The sequence below is a fragment of the Haemorhous mexicanus genome, chromosome 1 (genome assembly GCF_027477595.1).
Source record: "Haemorhous mexicanus isolate bHaeMex1 chromosome 1, bHaeMex1.pri, whole genome shotgun sequence".
NCBI classification, from domain to species: domain Eukaryota; kingdom Metazoa; phylum Chordata; class Aves; order Passeriformes; family Fringillidae; genus Haemorhous; species Haemorhous mexicanus.
Window position 1 is genome coordinate 95,343,858 of NC_082341.1, and position 23,645 is coordinate 95,367,502.

At 39.6% G+C, this 23,645-nt stretch overlaps 1 protein-coding gene across 1 annotated transcript in view; it reads left to right on the top strand.

The window, feature by feature from the left end:
- Positions 1-23,421, top strand: part of LOC132332416 (band 4.1-like protein 4B) — a 72,615-nt gene extending 49,194 nt beyond the window's left edge. The window contains exons 8-10 of the mRNA XM_059856713.1: positions 12,947-13,015; positions 16,826-16,989; positions 18,590-23,421. Coding sequence (XP_059712696.1) covers positions 12,947-13,015; positions 16,826-16,989; positions 18,590-18,659 — 303 coding nt within the window. The 3' untranslated portion in view covers positions 18,660-23,421. The remainder of the gene's footprint in view (positions 1-12,946; positions 13,016-16,825; positions 16,990-18,589) is intronic.
- The last annotated feature ends 224 nt before the right edge of the window (positions 23,422-23,645 follow it).

A 23,645-nucleotide genomic window follows, 5' to 3' on the forward strand; every position in this document is an offset into this window, starting at 1 on the left:
CAGTGGCCATTTCCAGATTTGCCTGTGAAGCTAGAGGGCTGAGGTTGTGGTGTCACAGCTGCACATGTGCTGGATGGTTTCATCTGCTCCAGCTTCCTTAGTGAGGCTGAACACTAACCCTACAAACAAAATTACTTAGCTTTAAGTCAAATAATCTATGAAACCCTGGGGTTTCACAGATAGCTCTCCTGATGACTATAGAAGTGATAAAGTACATTTGCAAGCCGTGTAGTTTCTAGAGTAGTACTTCAAAAGGAAGTACTGAGGTTGTTGAAATTACTTTAAAGTTTGATCAGTTTATGGAGGGATTATAGGATGTGCTTGACTGCAGTAATGGTGACCTGAGGCCAACTGACAGGCAAGGTCCCAGGGAGTCTGCTCCCTGATGATGGAGAGCATCTGCCAAACACCACAGACAGGGCAGTCCAAGACTACCTGTGTGCTTCACTTTTTGTGCAATTAGTGCACTAATGATTTTTAGTTCAGAGCTTTTCTCAGTACCTCTGAAGTGATATAGATTGTCATCACTTCATCAGCGTTTAGGAAGGTCAGAAAACTTGAGGGACATGAACATTATTGAAGCTTAAAAAAAAGAAAAAAAAAAAAAAGAAGAAAACTACCTGAAATCCCTTTCTCCTGCCTCCTCTGAAAAAAATAAAGGATTATTCCATGCCGGTAGCAGCTTTCTCTTTTGCTTGAAATCAACATCAGAGTAAGTTAAAGGAATCAAGTAAATGCAAGCAAACAGATTTTAAACCAGCTGGCATCTACCTCCTACAGCAAGCAGAGAAGGCAAATCTTTAGCAAAGCTTTTATGACCTGTGAATTGTTGTAAATCAGGTCTGATATGTTCAATCATACTTCTGCTCAGCGTCTCTTTTATTTAAGATTATTGCTTTACTTTTCAAGCAAGTATGTTCCATGTTCTGAGCAGCAGTGAGCAAGTGTAACATCTGCCTAAGAAGAATAAAAGTGAACAATACAGAGGCAGTGTTTCCAGACACAGAGTATAAAGCATCATCTTTTTGTACTGGCTGAGTCTCCTCTTCCACTCTACAATAATCAATGTGATATAGGAATGCTCAGATTCTTTGCAAAGACTGAAACCAGGTATATCTTTTTACATTTGCTCTTGATGAGACAAGTACAGTGATGAAGCCATTATGTCACAAAGACTTTTGATAAAGGCATATTGATCACCTTTTTTTGACCTGAGTAGTACATTAATCCTTTTGTCTCAGCAGCTGCGAAGTTCCTAATTTCTCTTCCTCGCTATGATTAGTGACAATTGCATTTAAACTTCAGTGAGTAACTATTGTGTGTTTGTTTTCTTTCCAACCATCTAATGAATTGATATATGTGTAATTCTAATTCATATTTTTCCAGTGTGATAACAAGTGTGATACTAACAGCTTGGCTGTTCTGTGAAATTTCAATGGAATGTCTCCAGGCTTCAGCAGAAAATAGGAACAGCTGCTTTCTGAAGTTTTTTGACTGGCTGAGTGACTCAACTTATAAAACCAGCAAAAAGATAAAGTAAACTTTCTTTTTATTTGCCACACAATTGAATAATCGGAACTGATAGGAATTTTTTTTCTTCTTTGAAAAGTAAAATCTGGTTGTCTGCATTTTCCTTTCAAAAGCCTGTATTGGAAAATACCCTGAACTGAATGTCGGAGAGTAGTAAGAAGGGTAGATAAAAAGATCAGGCCAATTTGAAATTAAATAGTGGTTCATTTTCAAGTGATGTTGGGTTATTAATTTCAATGAACTCACCTTTCCAATCAAAATGTCATTTCTGAATTAGGCATTAAAAACTGCACTGACATAGTGCTGAGTGAAGCCTTTTAAAATTTATTTTTTAAATATAGAGAAAATTTAATCAGCACCACTTCTTTTGTAACACATTCAGGGCAATACACATTCAATAAATAGGCATTTTCTAATGAGAATTCCTAAGCAGTAGCAGTCCTTTTTGATTAACCACAATTGGTACATAAGTGACCAGAGATTTTCTCTTCTGGCCTATTCTGCTTTTTGCTGTTATTCACAACAGTGGGTAAATTCTCTACTGAAGCATAATATATATTTCATTTTCTGTAGTCTGTCTACTAGCAAGCAAAATCAAAACAGAAATATAATCATTGACTTGTGAGATTTACATCCAGAGAGATCTTTTGGTATGACTTTATACAAAGTTTAGTACAAATCTTATAACTCAGAGGAATAGCAATAGAAGAATAACCAGTAAGTCAAACTGATAAAATTGAAGTTTTCATAAAGCTCAGCACATCTATGATAATTCCACAGTTCTGTGCCTTGTTGCAGACATTGTATATCATAGAAGAAAATTTTGATTTAATTGTGGGAGAAAGAAAACAGGAGTTCCCTAATTCTAACTTATTAGCTATCATGGTAACTGGATTGCAAACCAGTGACCTTAGTAGGAAAGGTTCTCTTCTGTTTATATCCCTTATATGATTCTTTGAAAAAAAAAGCTAAACCGTTTTGAGCTGAGGAAGAAAAATTCTACAGTTAGATATTCTGTACAACCATTTTAAGCCTGATTAATAGAAAGCAGTTCTTGCACACTTCTCAGAATTATTTGTTGGAACTTGTCCACAAAACAATCACTATGGAAGAACTATGGATTTATGGTTTGCTTTATGGTATGACATTCTTCTCATTTTCAGCAAACCAAGACCAAATGCTCCTACTTTCTAGGAGATGCAGCTGGTGAGGTCAGGAAAGTAAACCTCTATAAAACTCATTTAGCAAGTTAATGTCATTTATTGGTCCTTTGTCAAAAGGTTGACTAGAATCTTGCAAGTGCTCCAGTGCTGCGGAATGTCATCTGGCCTCTTCTGGAGAGGTACCAGCCATTGCCAGGATGGATTGTGATGAAGGAGCTGGCCCTGCCATCTGGCATACGCACCCAGCCATGTGCACATGCTCTGCTGAGAGCCCTGTTGGCAGTGCTGGAGATGGAAAGTCATGTGCCAAGCACAGTGGGCTTTCAACCCCCTGAATTTGTGCACAATTTGGCACTCATTTCATGCTGCATCCAAGTTGAGCAAACTGTCAAAATTTATAACCATGAAGCTGAAGTGCTCACATATAGATAGAATCCATGTGTTTGCATCAGTGTCTGAGCTGCCCAGACTTCAGACAAAACCTGTTCTCTTCAAAATATCTGTGGTCAGGAGAGCTCATGTTTCTGTGTGTCTCTAAAGCAATTTTGGTCTCCTCCTGTCTTATTGCTACTGGTTTGGAGAAAGGGTTGAATAAACTGTGCTTTCTCTTTTCTTCCTCACCATGAGCAGGGTGGTGAGGCAGTATGGATAAAGGCTTTTCTGTACATCTGCAGTGTGGCTCAAGTTGGGCATATTTCTGCACTAGGAACACTTAGTTCCCAAGCTCATAGAGAGTACACTCAAAAAGCTCCAGGAACAGGATTGCAAAAGCAATCCCAAAACCAAACCAAAAACCAAACAACAAATCAGAAAGACGCCTTGCTCTTACCCTCCCGCAAGAAAATAGAGTATCCTGCGTCTTAGCCTGAAGCTATCCCAGGGCTCTTGGGAAGAAATTTAAAAGTAAACACTTTAAGCCCCCTCATTATTTCCAAGTTATGAAGTTGACTGGACCAGTTTTTGCTCCTCTTCTATTTTAGAAGACTTCAGGTTTTTCCTGAACTGAAAGAGTAAACTGTAATCTTCCCAGGGACCACATCAGCAGAGGTTGCCAGACAACAGTGTTTTCACCTCCTCCATCACCACATGGTGGTGGGAAGGGGTCTTTGAGGCAGTGGTGTTGGAAACATGCCTCACTGGAAATGTTCAGCCCCAGTTTGGGGCCTGTGAGCTCCTGTTGCGGTGGGCAGGAAATTGGTGACTGGGGACAAGGATCTGCCTGTGACATTTTATTCATAGTGTATTTCTTCCCTTGAAGAGGTGCCACAAGCAGATCTCTGGGGAGAGGGCTGTCATTGTTTGGCCTCTCTCTCATTTCCATTTTACTTTTCCTGCTCCCTGCAACATTATAATGTTCTTCAGGTGCCTTCACGGTGATGTCTTTAATAATGGATCCTCTCAAGCCTTAGCTCAATAAACAAAATATGGGGAAGCAGAGCTCTGCTCAAATGAGAACAGCCTTCTGGAATTGAAACTGCTTTCATTCCTGGGCCAAGCAGAAGAGTTCTGTACTTGTGCTCTTGGTCCAAAGGAGATATTTATTTTGTAATTAAGGATGAGCAAGGGTGAGTTATGTGCTAATAGCCTTAATTGATTTGGATTATCCCTTGGCTGGGACTAATCTCTTTAGCCTGGGACATACCTGAATGCAGTATCAGACTGGGAGACTGGCTTTTAGGGTAATATCCTATGGATACAGAGGCATCTGATGTGTTTCACTATACTGAATTGGCATAGTATTACAATGCAGGTGTTTGAATCTGTATATGCTTAATGAGCTCTTGTGTTTGAACACAACTAGATTTTACTTGCAGTCAAGACAGAATCTTTGTGTTTATTTAATGCTTGATGGCTGGCAATAGGAATGATTCATAGTGAAGGGAATGAGATTATGAATAAATAGGTTTTTATTTATAACATTTATCACAAAACATTTATTAGATATGGGATTGAATTTGTTCATGCATGAATCTTAAACCAAGCAACATATTTTTTCTTATAGACTTTCAGCTTCTACTCCAGCTGGTCTTCTTGATAGGATCAAATAGTTTTGTATCTGCTACATTTAAAGAAGCAATGCTCTGCTTCCTTGATGCATGTTGGAAAGGTGACATATTATGATGGGAAATTATTATTGTCTTATAGAAGCTGAATTCAGAGTAGACGTTTAGAGTAGTAAGGCAGTTGCAGCACAGCACAGCCGTCAGCACTCTTATGTGTACTTGAGATCATAACTTGTGAGAGGTCACCAAAATTTGTAGGCACGTGCACAGATTAAGGCGGTGGTAGCCCCTGGGACTGGTCACATGCTGAAGTTGAAAATACACTCAAGTGTTCTTCTGTATAGATTTATAAATAGTGCACCAGTTTGTAATTTTAACACTTTTTCTGCAGCTCTACTGACTTTAATCTACCTGTGCTATTCTTTCCCTTTATAATAATGAACTGTATAAACTCCTGGGGATTTTATCAGAGCTCAATAGCCTAGAAAAATAGGACAGAAAATTGGTGCAAAGTATTTCTTACTATCCTGACATTCAAGGAGACTGTGATGGGTTGAGTTTCTAGATGTTTCAGGACTTTCAGCCAGCTTTTGCTCTCACACAAGTAGAGATTGATTACACTAGAGAGACATACTATTTGTTTCTGTTGGACTAAGGTCAAGCAGTACTCTGTTTGTGCCAATGTGTCATAACTTTTCAAGACAGGAATGTGATCCTGAGGGTTCTAAAAAAGGGCAGGTGTGTTACATGGTTATTAATCAGCCTTTGTGGAAATGTTCCTGGGTTTGAAGTCTCCATGTTAATAATTCTTGGTGAACTAACAGTCATTGGGTGATGAGCCATCAGTGTCTATACTCAGAAATAATCAAGTATGGTAAGGGGTGAGTTTTACCATCTGGTACAAAATACAGTCTGCTTGCTGGCAGTGAAATTGGGAACTATATATCTTACCTGGGGCACTCTCAACTTGCAGGAATCACTCATTTCCTCCTCTTAATGTTATCCATCTTTAGTGACTTTCTTCTATGAAAACAGCCTCCATCTGCCAAGATGCCACTTGATTTTGTTATCTGTGCACGTGGTGTAGGCACCCGCTACTGGATCACCGTTGATTTCATTGGTAAAAGCCAAGGGACAAAAAAGGTAACTTTGCATTAGCTGTCCCAGAAATACAGCTAATGCAGTAACTGTTGGAGAGCAACCATATTCAGTGGGTACCTACTGCTTTCTGTTTGTTTAATTTCTGTGTTTTAAACAAAGACCAAGCAAATCTTTAGTCTGCATTTTAGCCAACCCACCAAGACTGTTACATCATTTTACCTTGCCACGTTTTCCTCAGGGGATGGTGACTGGGCTGACAGCCCATTCTGTGATTATGTTGTGCTTAAGCTTGCTCGCCTTCACAGCACCAGCGAAAGAGGACTGAAAATCCTGAAGACTGTGAGAGCACCGTCTTGTTTCGTCACATCTGAATTGTTCTTATTCTGTATTCTTTTGAAGAATGTCTTCTCAAAAATATTCACAAGGCAAAGTTATGTCTTAAAAATTATCCAGGACATGCCTTCCAATATACTTTAGAGTAGCTGGACTGATTTAATAACACTATTACCATTGTCCCTCATGCTCTCCCAATGAAACCTCTGAAATCCCTTTGCTAGCAACCCATAGTTACAGTCCTTAGAGTGAAAATCTAGAGTACTTTTTTCCTAAAGGTAGCATAAAAAAGATACTAGCACCAACAAAATTTTTAAGGCTGTCCTTGTAAATTGTTACAGAAGCTGACGTGAAGATTCAGGACATATATCCAGGTCATCTTAACTACTGTGATTTAGGTAGACCTGCTTGCAAATAGTGTATAGTTTATACTGCAGCCACAAACGATTATGCAAGAAGTGTCTGTGAAAAGCTATAACTGCAGCAAATCCAAGCTTTAGGAGAGACAAAACCTTCCACATCTTCTACTCCCATGAACTCCCTTGACATCTGTTTGGGAGACCGAAGTCACTGGAGCATAGTCAAGGAGCAACGTAGCCACCTCCTGACAATGCCTCTCTGTTAGGAAGGATTGCACAGTGTCTCTCTAAGAGGGAAGAAAATACCTGATGGAGAGGAAAATACAAGCAGCTGGTGAGACATCACGAAGGTGGTGTATGCTGCCAGGTCATTTTCCAGGGCAGGTGGACTCAGCCTGCAGCAAGGTCCAAAGAAGGGCTGGTGTACATCAGTGAGCAGAGGAACAGCAAGCTCACCATTGAGGGGGCCCCAAGAGAACTTGTCTCATCAAAGATACTGTGGGATGAACATGGAGCTTTCAAAGTGGAGCTTTTTCAGTTTACCAGAAGGAATAGAGCTGTACCTGTGGGAAACAGGACTCGGTACTGCAGTACAATGGTCCTGTGGAAACTCACATCAAATCAGATGAGTCAAAGACTTGGATGCACCTATGCAATTCTTAGGAATCAAATAATATTCTTGAAATTATTTCCTTGATCTGCAGACTCCCCTAGGATTTTGCAAGATGAGTAAGGGAGACCCAAATACCAGATGGAACTATGAGGGAGATTTTCCAGTGTTGTCTCCTCAGAGAGAGTGCCAGGGCATGGAGATTCTGAACATGTAGCTTCTTCCTCCCTGGCTTAGTGGCTTGAACAGAAAGCCATCCTCCTAAGAAACTTCTCATTTGATGCCTCAGGGTGTTTTCAATAGTACATTTCTGCAGAAGTGCCCTCTTTAATGAGTGTGAACAAAATTTGTCTGCTGACTCCAACTCCTGGATATCAATTCAAAAACTAGAAAAAATCCTGCACCCCATGAAAAGAAGGTGGCCTGTGATGCAGTGCATGTGGGATTTGCACTAAATCCAGTTCATCAGGACATTAAGTTCACACAGCTTTTTCCAAGACTAATTAGTCAATAGTATTGCTGATTTATGTTTCTGTCCTGCTACAAGTTTGCTGCACTGATTTGGTCTGATTTTTGCCCTGTGCATCCTGGCAGTGATTATGCCTACCTGTCATGTTGGTTATGTTGGCGCAGAAGAAGGACATGAACTGGGGTTGACATAATCCGAGTGTTTGATCATTTGAGCCTGAAACTGCTCCCACTCAAAAGAATTTGTTTGTCCCTGTAGATATTGCATGGTAAAAAATACCAGAAACTCTTTGGGTTTTTACATTTTCTGCCTCAGTATTCATCTCAGCCACTGAAATGGTATGACAGCAGACAAGGAGCTTTACTGAAAAATTGTGGAGCCTGGAATCTTCACACTGCTTTTGGAAATCAGGCCTAATGGCTAACTGATATTTTTTAAGTCATGTCACATATCAGGACAGGGAACTGCTATTGCAATATGCTACAGACATCTCAGCTGATGTCGTTTTCTAATTTGATGAGTAGAAACAAGTCTCTGTGCTGTATAGATATGATGGTATTCAACTTACATTGTGTATTTTGAAATAAAGCATGACCAAATATTCCTCTGGCTCTATGTGTATCCTGAGGGCCTTATTTATGGCACTGATCAGGTGTTAGTAGCTCTGCCTCTTCTTGCTGCACTGCATGGGAATCCAGTGAAGTGTTTGGCCTAAAGTCTGTCTTCCAGCTGGTCAGTGTCTAAAGTGACAGTGCAAACCCACTGAGATCTTCACACGTCTTCACCATAATGTTACAAATGCCTCTGGTCAAGGTGCAGGGGATGGCAGTGAAGCAAAGCGTCAACAGCAGAAAATGTTACTGGACCTTTGTGGAAGGATAATTGTGCCAGGGCAGGAATATTCCAAAGGCAAGGGAACATATCCAAATTAAGCCCTCTTCTTCCAAAAGTAGCATTTTTTTTGCCAAAGCAAGGACATTTGTAATATTCCCTTTTGATAGAAATACCAAAATAGCTTATTTTATATCAATCAACTCAACAAAAGTACTCTTTTTTTATCTCCTTGCACTTCCATTTGTTTATATGAGAAAGTTACATTTTTTTTCTCCTAGCTCATCTAAAAAGTGTTTCAGGAACGTGCAACTGTTTTTACTGAGATTTGAAATTTCATCCAGAAGAGCTCTTTGCACAAATGCAAAGAAAAGGGGAAGATTCTTGTCATTTTTCTTCCTTCACGCTTCTTCATTCTCCCTTGCTATATAAATGTCAAGGAAAATCAGTGAGTTAATTCTTTCTGGCAACATTCCTCCAAAATATTGGAGGAATTGACTCCAATCGACAGCAATAATGCAATATGAATCTTTGAGTACTAGCAGAAAATAAAGAGGAATACATTTTTGCTTTTTTTTTCCCAGGAAAATTGATGTGACTGTTACATCTGACTGGTTTACAGATTTCTCACCTTAAAGATTACTCAACCATTGGACCATTGGACTTCTCTTGAGACTATGCCAATCCTTTATTATTCTTTTTTTTTTTTTTTTTGAGAGTCAACTGTTCTTTTAAGCTTCGCAAATTCTCAACTTGCCAAGCTAAATATTCCAGACAAGGAGCTACTTGTCCAAAGCAGTTCTGCTATGGTACTGCCCCCTGACCTTTCAAGCAAGGGGCATTTCAGGTTATGAAACAAGCCCTCAGCATGTGAGATGCTGCTGGAATGTCAGCCCTCTTCACTCTCCTTTCATGCCATGCTCCTGCCACCTGACAGTTACTCATGGGGCCTGCCTTAAAGGTTGTTTTATGGCTGTGACTTTGGCTGCAAGACTCTTGGCACTCCTGCAGAGAGAGCAAGTGTGCTTGAAATCAAGTTTTGTACTTAAAAGCCTGTCTGTGATGTTAAGGAGAGCACAGCTCTAACCTCTTGTTGCTCAGGCTATTTCTGTAGCCCCTGTGACACCAGTTAGTCCCTGTTGCTCTCATGGAAGAGCCTGACTGTACCAGAAAATGCCCATCTGAGTAATGTGGGTGAGATTGCTGCTCCATCTGCCACAATAGGAATTGTGCCCAGCTGTAGACTTTAAAGATGTTACTTGTTTTGTTTCATACCAAAGCAGAGAGCAAACCTCACTCTGGTCTATAGGCAATCCATGCACTGACAGCTATTGTGTTTCACTTCTCTGAGCAGCTAGAGTTCAGCTTCATGAGATCTACCTGCCCATGGAACTGCCCACTTCCTCTTCCCATTTCCTTTTCCCTTTGTGTGTGCCATCCCAGGTAAAGCCTGGAAGTTACTGAGGGTCTCCAGATGCTGGAGGAACTGCAGCTTTGAAGAAGCTGGTAGAGTTGCCTCTGCCTTTCTTCTGTTCTCAGATCACGGGTGGCATCTTTCAACTGATGCTGCCATGACAGGGAGAAGAAAGCACCCTGGAAAAGTTAAGTCTGCTCCTTCCATGTGAGTTAGGAGATATTTAAATGTACAGTATGTCTTCTTTCTAGGGCAGGGAGAGAGGCAGTGTGGGGAAGGCATAGCATTTAGGTTCTGGTCAGGGAGTTGTTTTTCTTTCTGAGCTACTCTGAGATTTTTGATTTCATGCAATAAATTCAACTCCAATGCAAGGGTAAGGAAGAGACACCCATTATGCTGCTTTCCTTGTGTGGTGGGGTGGGAATCACAGGCTCTTCTTCCTGTGCCTTCCAGGTGCTGGCAACTGCTACTGCTGGCCATGGTGAACATGCAGGACAGTTAGGTTAAAGTAAGCTAAGTATATTCCTGGCTGAAGAGACCTTTCACATTTCCAAATCAAGTTTCACATAAACCAAATTTTAAAGTGCTGCTTTCCATAGTGCTGTCTCCCCATCCTGCATATCCTCTGTCTGAACAATATTCTTGAGTATATTTTTTTCTGCTATTGTATGGATTAGGATGTTGTAACAATTTCCTACTCTGAAGAGCCAAGCCATTAATAGATAAAAACTTCTTGCCAGTGCTGAAAAGGCAACAACAGTGTTGTCTCTGCCTTGCCTATGGAAGCTGGCAGCAATGATTTAATCAAGGCCTGAGCCAAACCAATAAACTCTGTTTTGCCTTTTGAGTAACAGTGGCCTTTTCTCAGAGGCAAAAAAATATGGTGGGAAGAGTAAATACTAGAGGCTAAGTGGGATAGTTAGTTTGTCATTCTTAAATTGAACACAGGTATGGTTTTTTCCCCCTCTGTTCGCTAATTTCTCTTTATGCTTTATTTAAAAGCCCAGAAATTGAGGAGTTTATAATCCAGTGAGCCTTTAATTTGTCAACATTGTCCTAGTCTCAAGACTAAAACATCACAGCTCCCTGAGAGATGGATTCCCACTGATAACTAAACCAGATTAACCATTTCTTGTCCTGTTTTGATGCATAGGCTGGCCTCACACACATCCACAGATTGCTGGTTTTGCAGGAGGGTATTCTGCATGGCTGTGTGTCACAGCACATGATCAGGATGACTCCTATTATGTGCTTCTGCTCCCAAATTTCAGTGGACTCTCCAGTATTCTGCATAATTTTTCTTTCCTGTTTTCAGTAACTGTGATTCATTTCCTTAATGAGACTAACCAGCAAAATTGGAGAGATTTTAACTTTGGGATATCAAACTCATACAGCACACGAGCAACCAGCTTCCCATCCCTGTTTGTCTTTGGCTCAAAGACTTTACTTGTCACTGAGTACACTTGTACTTTGTACTGTAACATCATATTGTAAACCCTTCATAACCTGAGAATGTCAGCCTGGGCTCATGGGTATTTACTATCTTTCAAAGGAGTGAGATATGCTACAGCTGTCCAGATTTGGCTCTGGGTATAGTGTAAAATAACAAACTTGAGAGGAGTTATTGTGTCAGTCTAATGAGTTAGGTTCAATCAGCAATACAGCAGACATACATACACTTTGCTAACAGACATGAATATAGGACTGTAAGAGGACTGTGAAACTTCCTTTAATAAGTTTGCCTAGAAAATTGTGATTTGAAATAATTTCTCCTGCACAGAGTTGTTAGCTCATTTACGCCTGTGTAATTGATTTACAAACACCTTTACTCTGTTAAAAAGTCATTTACATGCTTGACAGTATCTTTGCTCTCCATACTCCTCATGTGTAAGAAGTCTGACAAGTAATGCTAAGCTTAATTCCACATGTTTGCAGAAGGAAGCCCACAGATAGCTATTAATTTCCCTTGGTACCCTTATAAGCCAATATGTTTCTGCTATTTTATTTGCAAAATAAACACTGTACATTTACTTAATTATGTTTGATGTCATAATTCCAGGTTTTTCTTTGGCCTACAGGGACTCAGGGCCCTCAAGGTAGCTTTCCTCATTATTGGACAACAGTTGTATAGCTGTGGTTAGTAAATTATGATTGAATACATGCATAACAAAGCAATGCACAGCAGTTTCTGTAATAAAGTGAAAACCACACCTTTACAGTGAAAATGTAATTTTCCAAAGGGAAAGCATGAAGTGCAGTTCAAATTCAAATGTTTATTTGCTATTTTGTCCTCTCTGAATGAATGAATAATAACGTCTGCATTCTGAAAAGGAAGATAATGAGAAACAGCATTCACAATGAAGTGGGACAGAGATTGTTGCAGCTTTTAATATATATTTTAATTTCAGCTATGTTTAAAACTACTTTAAGGGCAGAAGTGACTTCCAGCGGGGTCTGGTCACACTGGTTACTATATCCTCATAAACCAAGCTCTCTTGGCAGATGGATATGTTGGTCTCTCTCCTCTTTGTTTCCATGCACTTTTCAAAAAACCTCCAAGGGTCATCCTTTATCCACAGCCCTCTACTCAACACAGGGCATGTGTTGAGATGCCTGAAACAAACAGTTGTCCCCATGGTTTTTTAATATATGATTTTCTTTTGATCCCACCTTGCATGATTGTTTGTCTTTGGTAGCAACAGTGTAAGTGAAAACTTGGAAGTCTAAAATATTTAAAGCACAAGTTCTTTAGCCAAAGCTCCTGTACAGAAAAATTTGCTCCTACACTTCATATTGCATATCTTAAAATGTAGTGCTGGCTGAAAAAATCACATCATAATTCTGGCAACAGAATTGGAAGATATGTTGTATGCAACCAGCTCTGTATTTGCTCAATATATTTAATTACATGGTGAAATTAATTTATTAAGTTTTCATATTTATGCTTTGACTATTCATCATCAGGTTTCTGTATGCATTTTTGGAAGGGTCTTTTTTGGGTCTGATTCAAGCACTGCTGAACTGCTCTGATTTGTTGGATATGTCACTGTAGTTGCAATGCTTTGCTGCTTTTTTTTTTCTTTTGCATTTTTATGCTCTGAAAGTAACATCTTTTTCTTTATCTTTTTTAAAGATAAAGACATTCCCTGCTGAAACATCTAATCCTTTTTTCGATCCCTTTACAACAGTACCACAGTTTTCTGTAAGTAAAATGTGCAAATAAAAACTGTGTTTTAACACAATTCCAACTGATTTTTTTAAGTGTCAGAAATCTATGCACTAAGCAATTCTCAAAAAAAAAAAAAAAATTCCAAGTAGAAATTAAGAGTACGAAGCAGTTAAATATTCCCATTATACAAAATGTTGCCTGCATTCAGACATTGCTGCTTAGTAGACAGAGGACTAAAAGTTAAAGGTCAAGGTTCACTACCAATGAAGTCAGTCCCAAAATGTTGTTCATTTCAGGACTGTAGAGGACAATGGTGAAGCTCCATAACATCTTTACAGGGAGCAGTAAGGGAATGGGAAGATTTAGTCCTCTGTCCAGCAATTGCATGGCCTCCTGCCTGAAACCACCTGCTGTGCCGTCATAAAGAGGGCCCTGATTTTCACTGAATGTACAGCTGAACTTTAAAGTGTTATAGTTGGTGTGTGAATGACTACAGTGGTATCCTTGTACAAACTCTCATGTTTACCCAAGAACTTGAATCCAATATTGAACTTCATTCTTGTTAAATATTCACAGAAGACGTGACTTAGGGATTTTGGTGAGGTAAACTACCTACAAACAGGAAACAATTATCTGACCATTTAAAAAGTATGTTCAAAATCTTGCTTTGGTAGCAGAGGCATTATCTAATAAGTATGAACAAAAAAGTGTGACAAAATTAACTACTCTTTAAGAAACACTCTGCTTATAAACGCCATGTAAAATGATTTATAATTTTAAAGTTACATTTGCAAAATGAAGCATTTCAGACTTTGACCTTAAATTTTACTGGTTGCAGCAATCTATATCTGGCATATAATCCAAGATAAGTTACTTCATTCACTGTTGGGTCATGTGAAGGTTCTGTCGGTATTTAATGATTTGAGAAAGAGGCTTTTCTTTCACAATAAACCTGATCATGGGCTTTTATGTAAATGTGATTTTTCTCCAAATAGGTACTTTAAAGCCAGAGTTAGCTGGCCTTCCCAAGCTGTGTTGCACAGTTGAGCTCTAATTAAATGCATTTGAAAGGACACAGGAACATCACATCAATGTTTCATTATGTCAGCCAAGTCCAGACCAGAAAATTGTGATAAAAGCTAACCCAAAGTTACAGTGCTTGTGTCTTTCACAGTACTCCTTTATCTAAGCAAAATTATGTGCCCCCCAATATAGCTTTCCCTCTAATTAGTACTGATTGTCAGATATTATTTTTCTGTCTCTGACAGTTGGGATGAAAGCAAAATTTAGGAGGGCTATATAACATACATTTTGATAACTGGGGAGTCAGAACTCCAAAATACAAAAGAAGGTATACCCATATACTTGCCCATAGAAATTTCCATATTGCAGAAAATGCCTTTTCATGGCAAATTCAAATGTTGAATTTTTGTTATGTTCTGTCAGGAGAAAAGAAGCAAAACAAAATTTAAACTAACCTTTCTGAAATCCCATCTTCTCCCCATTTCCCTGGACAAGGTGGAGAGAAAAACTGAGATCACAAATATTTAAAATACCGTTGCAATAAAACCTGAATGATGTATGATCCGTCACGTGATCCTGTACATTCCTTTTAGTGAGGTATGTACAAATATCTGTGGTGAACAAGCAGCTACCCATGGGACTGCACAGAGATGGAAAACAATTAGGAGAGTTAGGTGGCTTTGGTCCTGTGTTTCATAGCCCTCTGTCCCACACCAAAGGGAGGTGTCTCTCCACTGCAGCATTTTAGATCATCCTGATGCACTGCTGAGGGCCTGAAGAGAGCTACAACACAGGAAGAAGCTCGAAGGGAAGCGTAGCTAGGAATTGCAGGCAGATCTAACCCTGACTGGTCTCCAGTCACATGCAGACCCAGATGGTAATGTTTAGTAATTTTTTTTTTTCTTGTCCTTGCTTCCCCTTACCTTCCACTTATTTTTTCTTTTTTTTTTCTTTTTTCTTTTTTTTCCCCACTCGGAAGAAAACATTGGAATGTTATTGAGCAGGAAAAGGATTGTGTATGGTGATGTTTAGAAGGCTTTACCTTTTGTGTGCAGCTCCAAATTTGGTGGTGTACATGCGATTGTGTTGACTTGATCAGATGAAAACTTGTTACCTGGATTGTTTAAATATAAGCTTCAACCCAGGAGCCCTCTGAATTTCAGAGATTTCCATAGAAAAATAGCAGGCATGATGGCCACATTCTCAGGCACGTGTAAGCCACATAGATTTAAATTAATGAAATTATATCTCTGTAGACCAGTTAAATATTTGGCTTAAGTGTACTGTGGAATCAGACATATGTATAAAAAGATGCTTTGGATATCTACTGCAAAATAATCATCCAGAGCAGACAGACTATGGGACTGAAGGCAATTCTTCAGCAAGTGTAGCTTGTCATCACTCTGCTGATTTCAGTGAGGCTGGGAGAATGTACATCAGCTTCAGAGTGATGTCTTCTTCTCATGCCATAGAGTAAGATCTGGCAGTCCTTGGAGCACGGGGATCCCATATGAGTGACACAAAATTTTATACCCCTGCAGTTTGTTTTGTCGAGTTTTAAAAATTGAATTACAGAGAATTTTGAACAGGTCCTATTGGCCATTATTTAAACACATGACAGTTTCTTTAGTTGATTTTACATTTTTCTATTTTACTAATTTTGTGGAATTAATGGAATTCCTTTTGCTTTAGAGGTTATTTTGGATCATTAGAGATGTGTTTAAGCATGTTAAAAAGTGACAATAAGCAAGCAAACCTAACACATTCCAGGAAAGTGTGGGCTCAAATAGTTTTCCCACTGTTTAAACAAAGTTTGTGAATCACTTGCAGAGGGTTGCAGAATTTGAGAAATAATTAGACTAAAAAAAAATAGGGTTGCTCTTGAAATAGCTGGTTTCTTATGATAGTGTCTTTTCCTCTTCCCTGCCTTTGACTCTGAACCAGCTTCAGAAGAAATTGTCACCAAGGAAGAGTGGGCTATAGATGCCAGTAGGAGTGTGTTTTAATGATCCTGACACACTGACAATTGCAGTTGCTCTGTATTCTTCCCAGGTTAGGGTCAGACATGCACCACAGGCAATAGTTGCTGTGGTTTGGCATAAGAAATAGCCCACGCCAAAAAGCAAGACAGGGCTGTTTGATTTTTAGGGATCCTCCCGCTCTGGTTGTAAAAATAGCCCTGTCTTTGCTCTAATATTGTTGTGCAGAAATACCTCACCTAAAAGACAGGAGATGGTTGCTTGCTGCTTGTCTTAAATCTGCACTTCCAATTTGCTTTAACATTGCTTTTCATTGGATACTGAAAGAACACTTCTCTTGAGGCATGTTTCAGTTAGCAAAAGCGGGAAAGAAATGGAGATTTTGAAACCTAATCCTAAAAACCCAGACTCTCAGCTGTTAACAAAACATAGAGTAGTTAGGGGACCCACCAGCAAATTGTATAGGATTCCTGAAGGATATTCCAGAAATCTCATGTTGTCAACATTCTACATAATTTTTAGGGAAAATACAATAATGATAAGTGTCTTTCTCCAAACTGATCATGTTTTTTACCTGAATGCTGCCAGTCCCATACGTGTCACCCCACTCAGTGCATGTTGCAATCAGGCTGGTCCCTCAGGTATCAAAAGAGGTGGCTGTGGAGCCTCTGCAGAGGCTGCACTGAGAGGTTAGAGCCACAGCCTCCCATTTTTTCTCGTTCTTAGTTGCTGTTACTGTGTGCTTGGCAATGAATTGGATAGTGAAGGATGGTGAGACCAGTAGAAGCTAATCTACAATTTTTTCTTTCTGTGTGTGCGTATACATGTTTTTTTATTTTAGGCAGAATTTGCAGACAGCAAATTACAATGCTGTGGGGTGCAGTCATCTCCCAAGATTACGCTGGTGTCTCCATCACCTGTCCTGAGGTCTCTGGCAGAGACTATACCAACTCCAACAGTCCAGACAGTATATACGTCACATAAGCCCATTTCGCTGGCAGACAGGTACTGTGCTGTTCTTTCACAGAAATACTATCATGTTTTCTGCATTGAAGGATTCAGCTTGATTTCCCTTTTTCTGTCATAATTACCATAAAGTGCCATTTTCTCTTATACTGAAAGAGTTTTGCTTTACTGCTTCAGAATAGGTGGGTTATGTAAAGAAATATCTGTAACTGATACTCATGCTCTGAGATAAAGAAGAGCCTACCTTAATTAACTGCTGCAGCCAGCAGTGTACCATTTCTGTGACCAATTTCTGTGACAAAGGGTTGTGCAGAATTTTCCTCAGGCAAGTCGTTTTGTCTGAACAACAAATTTTTTGTTTTAATAACTGCTGTTACAATTTGTTTTTTGAAATTAGATGTCTATGGGGGAAACCTGAGTTTGAGAAATGTCTGTTCTTCTAAATGAAAAACAGGCATTGGTTTTCTTTCTTCTTCCTCCCTTTTCTTTTTTTTTTTCTATTTTAGTAATGTCAAGCTACAGTGGTCTCGTAATATCTCAGAGAATCAACAAGCTATACCACCTTTTTACAGACAGACTCTTTTCAGTTTTCTATTTTTCATCCTACTGGTTTTGCATGCTGGCTTCTTATTCTATAATTTAATCAAGACTGAACTTCCCAAGCTGATAATTTACTGAATATAAATGTAGCAGTGGATATAGTCAGTACTTCTGGAGCACAAATAGTTCAAGGCTTATGAAGAAAAAGTATTTCTTTGACATCATAATGAATTAATCTTTTATGCTTTTGGATTCACAGCCGATTCCCGTTTTTGGTTGTTAATTATTTTTTGCAGCTGGTTAATTGCACCTGCAAATTTATTCAACATTGCTTACTCATCTAAAAATTTATCATTCCAGTGAAAAAGTAATTCTGAAGCTGTTGTGCTGAACTCAGCTTCTGTAAGATGTCTCATGCATGAGCGGGTGATTCTACCCCTGCTTGTCCACAAATGAGCTGCAAGGTTTCTGCAATGCCATTTAAATCTCCAAACTGTGTTACAAGTGTGAGATACATAACTTTCAGAACGGCATTAAGAGGTTCAGGTTAAGAGTTTCAGAAATTGAGTCACTAAACCAGGACATACCCAGGGTTACAAATCCTCTGGGCTCTGGAGTGAATTGGTGAGAGCAAGGACCTCAGACTCTGATTATGGCATCCTGATATGTGCTGGACTGTGGTAAATTCAGCATAGCCATATATCTATGTATATAGATATCCCTCAATATCACATCACACCAAGGAGCAGAAGGCTGTAACAGTAGTCTATCATAATGGCATTTGCTGTAGCTGCTCCACTTTTAGAGTCCTTGTCCAGCTTCCTTTGAAATTAGTAGCTTTTAATGGGGGTCAGATGAAATTATAAACTGTTTTGCCAAGTGAATCTTTTTATATTCTTCTCCTTGCCTCTGTTTGCTCATCAGAAATATCAAGCGATACTTGTTTTTGAATCGGCCATCAGTTATCAGCTTTTTCACTGAATTGTGTCTGACCTTTTTTTCCCCTCCTTTGGTATTTTGAAAATGTTAATTATTTTAAATTGAAATCTGAGACTTATTGTTGTTGCCATAATTGGCTGTTTGTGCATTAATTACACAGTGCTGAGACTCTGAGGCGTGAACTTGAGAGAGAGAAAATGATGAAAAGACTCTTGATGACAGAATTATGAAACTCGCACTTCCGTCAGATGGAGAATGGATTGGGGCCTTTCATGTGCCTTCTGTCTGTTTACATTCCTCTGCTTCTGTGTACTCAACATAATGCATCGGGAAAATGTGTGATATTCCTGGCTCGCCTGGATTCACCGCCGTTGGTTCAAATTACGTCTTGGCTAGACTTTGACTTGAAGGAGTTCCTTTATTCATTTGCTGCTGGGAAATAAACCTTCAATCCTTTCTCTCTCCTGAGATTTTATACTATTAACACAATTAATTTCTGCTTTGGTTTTGGTAAATCTAGGGCAAAGAGGATCAGCAAGGAGCATACTGATTTCTATTGGGAAACACTGTTCTGTACATATGTTAATAAGTGCACAGAAATTAATGTTATGCAGAATATTTTGATAGTAACATAGAAAATACGTCATTTTGTACAACTGAAAATTGCAATGAGCTACTGCTATTTGTTAAGAGAACCATTTTTAAAGCAGAAGAATGATTATTACATCCTAACCCCAGGACTGTTAGTCTCCACAGAATAAACGGCTGTCTTATTAAATTCCTAACCTTAACCTTCCCTCAGAGATATAAATAGCTGCAACTGGGAGAGACACCCCACCACACAGATATACACACCCAATACTTCCTATAGCTTGTCACCTTGACCTGAACCTTCAACAAAATCTTACCCTATTTCCATTAATGGATGAAAAAAATCCGTTGTTTAAAGTAATTTGCTACTGACTTTCTAGCTTGATACTGACTTTTTTAAAGCAAGTGAGGAGCTTTACTTCTCCAGTTTGCCTAGGCTTTAAGGCTAGCCCACGCTCAGACATCTTCTGCCCCAGCACTGAAGGTTGCAGAGCCTCAGCGGTGTGGACGTAGCTCACACAAGGAGAATTTTTTCCTTCCTGGATAAAAAAACCACCTTCCTGGCTGACATGAATTGATTGATCCCCTTCAAGAACAAGAACAATGATCATTTAAGGCATAGCTGTGCCTGTACCCATATTTTTAACACTACTAATCAGCATCTATGGCCCAGGAATCCTGTGCAGGGCTGTACATCCCGTTCACCTCCAACACCCAAGCAGCCTCTACATGCAGTGGAGCTATCTCAGGCATGAAGTGGGGTGGGTGGTCCAACACTAGCAGAGCCACAGCCGCAGGGAGGGAATTGATAGGATGCAGGTAACACTATCAACTATGTCCTAGGGAAAAAAAGAGGTCTTAGTTTCCCCTTGTTCTGTAGTGCAGGGTCATCTGGAAAACTAACAATATCTGACTGTCAGCTACAAGGTACTCTTTAAACAGGAAAGCTTTTGTGCATTTTTTATGGCTGAAGATGTATATTTTTCTGTTTCTCTGTACACTATGTTCTCTTATTTGTATTAAGATAAAATATTGCCCTTCATTTGGCACTGATTACAATGGCTTTATCTCAGCTTAAGCAGTTTGTTTGTGTGGAGGCTGGGAAGTGATTGCTGTGAGATTGGGTTTCCTTCAGAGTTAGCTTCTGCTGTTTTTCTAAAATGACAGTTCTGGAAAGCTTTGTAAGACTGTGGATTGCAGTTTGAAGGTATAAAATGACTTGTCTATTTTATATTTGCTGGGACAGAAAAATAGCATTAGGCTTCCCATTTAAATCCACCAAACACAAGACTTTCTTGTTGCCATAAACTGGGTCGAAATACACAGCACAACTGTTAGGTAGAAAATCACATTACAAAATTTAATCAAGTGGCTCAACATGAGCAGTAGGCAAAAGGAGCCACAAAGCCACACCTGGACTGTGGATTTAAGAGTATTCCAGTGACTTTTCTGGGTAATCAGATATGACCTGTATGCTGTCCACCTGCTTGTTGCAGTGCCAGGACACTTCTGTTCCTTTTGTTTTAATGCCCCAGTCCATCAATCCAGGGTTCTTAAAAATTGATTAGGAACATTAAATCCCTGTGAGAAAATCAGAAAGGAGGGAAAAATGCACAGACACAAAAGAATGCAATTTCCTGTTATTCTTTTCTCACCACTTCCCAGAAGGTATTGGTGAGGGAGAAGCAGCAGCATATTTTGCCTGCGTCCAAGTGCGAGGGAGCATTCTGAAGAACAAATAAAAAAAAATTGTAACTAGAAATGCTGGTTTGGAAGAGGAGAACAAACTAAGGTTGAGAACGGCACAGTGCTGACTAGCTCGATCTGGTTTTCTGCCTGTTAGGTAACCGTCAGTTGTGTTTGAAGTGGCAACAGTTTCACAAAGTCATTGTCAAAGAAAACCCAGAAAAAAAACCCAACCAAACAAACAGAAAAATATCTGAACACACCCTTCAGTCATACTGATTGTGATGCAGTGGACTTTAGGAACCCCACAATATGCCGTCAGGTTTGGGGGCAAAACAGATCCACGTTAGGACTGTCTGATCACTTAAAGCAAAAGCCTTTAGCAAAACTGAATGCCTGAGTCAGACTAGCCTATAAGATATTCTGGCTCATAAACAGTCTATTAGTTTATTGTTTTCAATGCATCATTTTTGCTCCCATTGTATAAAATTTCTTCAGCTGAAATAATCACAACTGGAAAACAAGTAATGTGAACCACGTGGCCAAATCTTTATAGCTGAGGCATGCTCTGGGATAGCTGAAGAAGGGCAGAGATTCCTCCTTCTGTGGTTCCCACCAGGAGAAGAGGGAAAGGCTCATGTGACTGCTTAGTTTTTGTGGGACATTTTCTACAGAACAACTCTAAGTATGTTGCCTTGTCGTGTTTTAGTGTCTTATCCACTGGCTGCCACTGTTTCCTATTCTGCAGTCTAATGGAGCTTTATTAAAACTGTTTTACTGAAATCAAACTAAACTTTTAACTGTGGAATGTCATCATCTTGTTCTTTCTTACTACGTACCTTCTTCAGCCATGCTTGAGAGTCTCAGTTTTCACATCCTCTGAAGAAACACTTCTGCCTCACCTCTGGTTGGGAATTACAGTGTTAGGACACCTGTTACCCAAAACTGCTGTGAACAAGACAACGTCAACACGAACGTATTACAGAGGGGCAGATATTGCAGATTTGCTCCTGCAATTTAACTTTACAGGTGTTAAAGGATACTCTGCCTGAAGGTATGTCTATATAATTGTGCAGAAGTATCTGAGCTAGCTTTAAGCTTGCATTTGTAGTTGTGGCAGCATGAAGCCCAGCACAGGCAATCATTGTCATGTACATTGACATGTGTAAAGATAACGCATTTGAACAGCAGCCTTCTGAAGCATGGTCTCCAGAACTGGTGACAGAAGAGGGTGGCTGAAAGGATTTTGTCTCTTCAGCTCTCCTGGGAAAGGATTCATCTCATCTAACATTAAAATGCCCAGCTCTCACCTGATGAGAGATCAAAGGACTTGTCTTCCGGAGGTGCCTCTGACTTAAGCGTCAACCTTTATGCTGACTAAAGTTAAGTGAGATGAATCCTTCTTTCCATCCCTCTGGCTAGGTCTACATTGCAAACCCTTGCTGACTCAGCTGCATCATCCAGGGTTCAGCTTCAAGGTATGATTTGTGGTCGGCGTAGCTGTGCCAGCGAAAGCCTTGCACGTTAGGTGTAAATAAACTGCCAGAAATATCCTTTTATCAGAACAGCTTTTATCCCTCGTGGCAGAACAGAGAGCTGGGATAACAACTTACAGTGACATAAGCGCAGAGGCTTCGCTGTAGTCATGCTCCATCTGGGAGTAGCTGGTTGATGAAACCTCCTGCTATAGCCATGCTGGCAAAGCTAATCAGGGCTGGCCCTGGCTTTTCACAGTGCCCCGAGTGCTCTGGCCCTGTCAGCAGAACTCAGCTTTTCAGCGCGAAGTCTCTAAGCAGTGGAATGCAATGTTGTCATGTTTGGGTGATTCCAGCAAAATTTATTGGCCATTTAAATAGCTATGCAAGGAGTTAAATATTTTCTCATTTTGCAGTCTCTTATGGAAGCCAACCAATAGTGCTTTGGTTTTTTTTGTGTGGCTCAGCTGTTTCCACTATTTTGTTTTAAAAGGAATAACTGAGTTTTCTTTAGAAATGTTGGTTGAGATTCCACACCTCTCTCAGATCCCATTTTGTGTGCAGACTTTTCCTGTTTCATAGACCCTGGAAGTGCAAAATTTGAAAATTAACTCCTCCAAAATTTCAGTTCATGGCTTCACTCTCTTGCAACAGGATGCCTATGTGCCCATTTGAAACAGAGCTAGCAATGCAGTGAAATGTTTCATTGGAGGCAGCATCATGTTTTGTTTGAACTGTTTACAAATAGCCTTTGCTTTTTTTTTTTTTTTTTTTTCCTGAATACACTTCTGGTTCATTTGCTACAAAAAACCTACTTGTAATTATGCAATGGAATATTTTTTCTTTTTTTTTTTCTCTTTTTTTTCATTAATGTCCTGATGTTCAAGGAGTTTGCAATAAATATACTGAGACTGATCTGTAATTGCATGTAAGATTAGTCTCACAACTGTGTTTTGTAAAGTTAAGCGCCGTAAAAGAAGCTGTAGATGATGTGGAGAAGGAGGGAAGATAGAGAATAAGTGGAGGAGAAGGCTTCTTTGGCAGCTGCAGCATTGAGTGGTGGGTAGCAGCTTTAAAGCAAGACTGCTCACACCATTTTGTTTCACCTGAGTAGCAGCGTGTATCAGCAGACAGTGTATGATGGCATTTTGTTGAAAACATGCCTAAAGAGAAACTTTTACGGCTCCGCTGTTTACCTGTTCCTGTATTCATGCCTGCAATAAAAGAGATGAAAAATAAATCACAGAGTCTGAGCAATTTGTAGTCAAACCAGTCATTAGGAGGCAAGGGGCAACATGCCAATTAAAGGAAACATCTGCTTGCTAGGAAAGTGGATCCACCATCATATAAAAAAATTCCAATGCAAAGAAAGAATGGAGAGATAACTTCTTCATAAAGCCCAGAGGGTTTTCTTCAGCTTAAAGTTGTAGTCTAGTGTTGTGGGGTGCCAATCGTCTGTGGCGT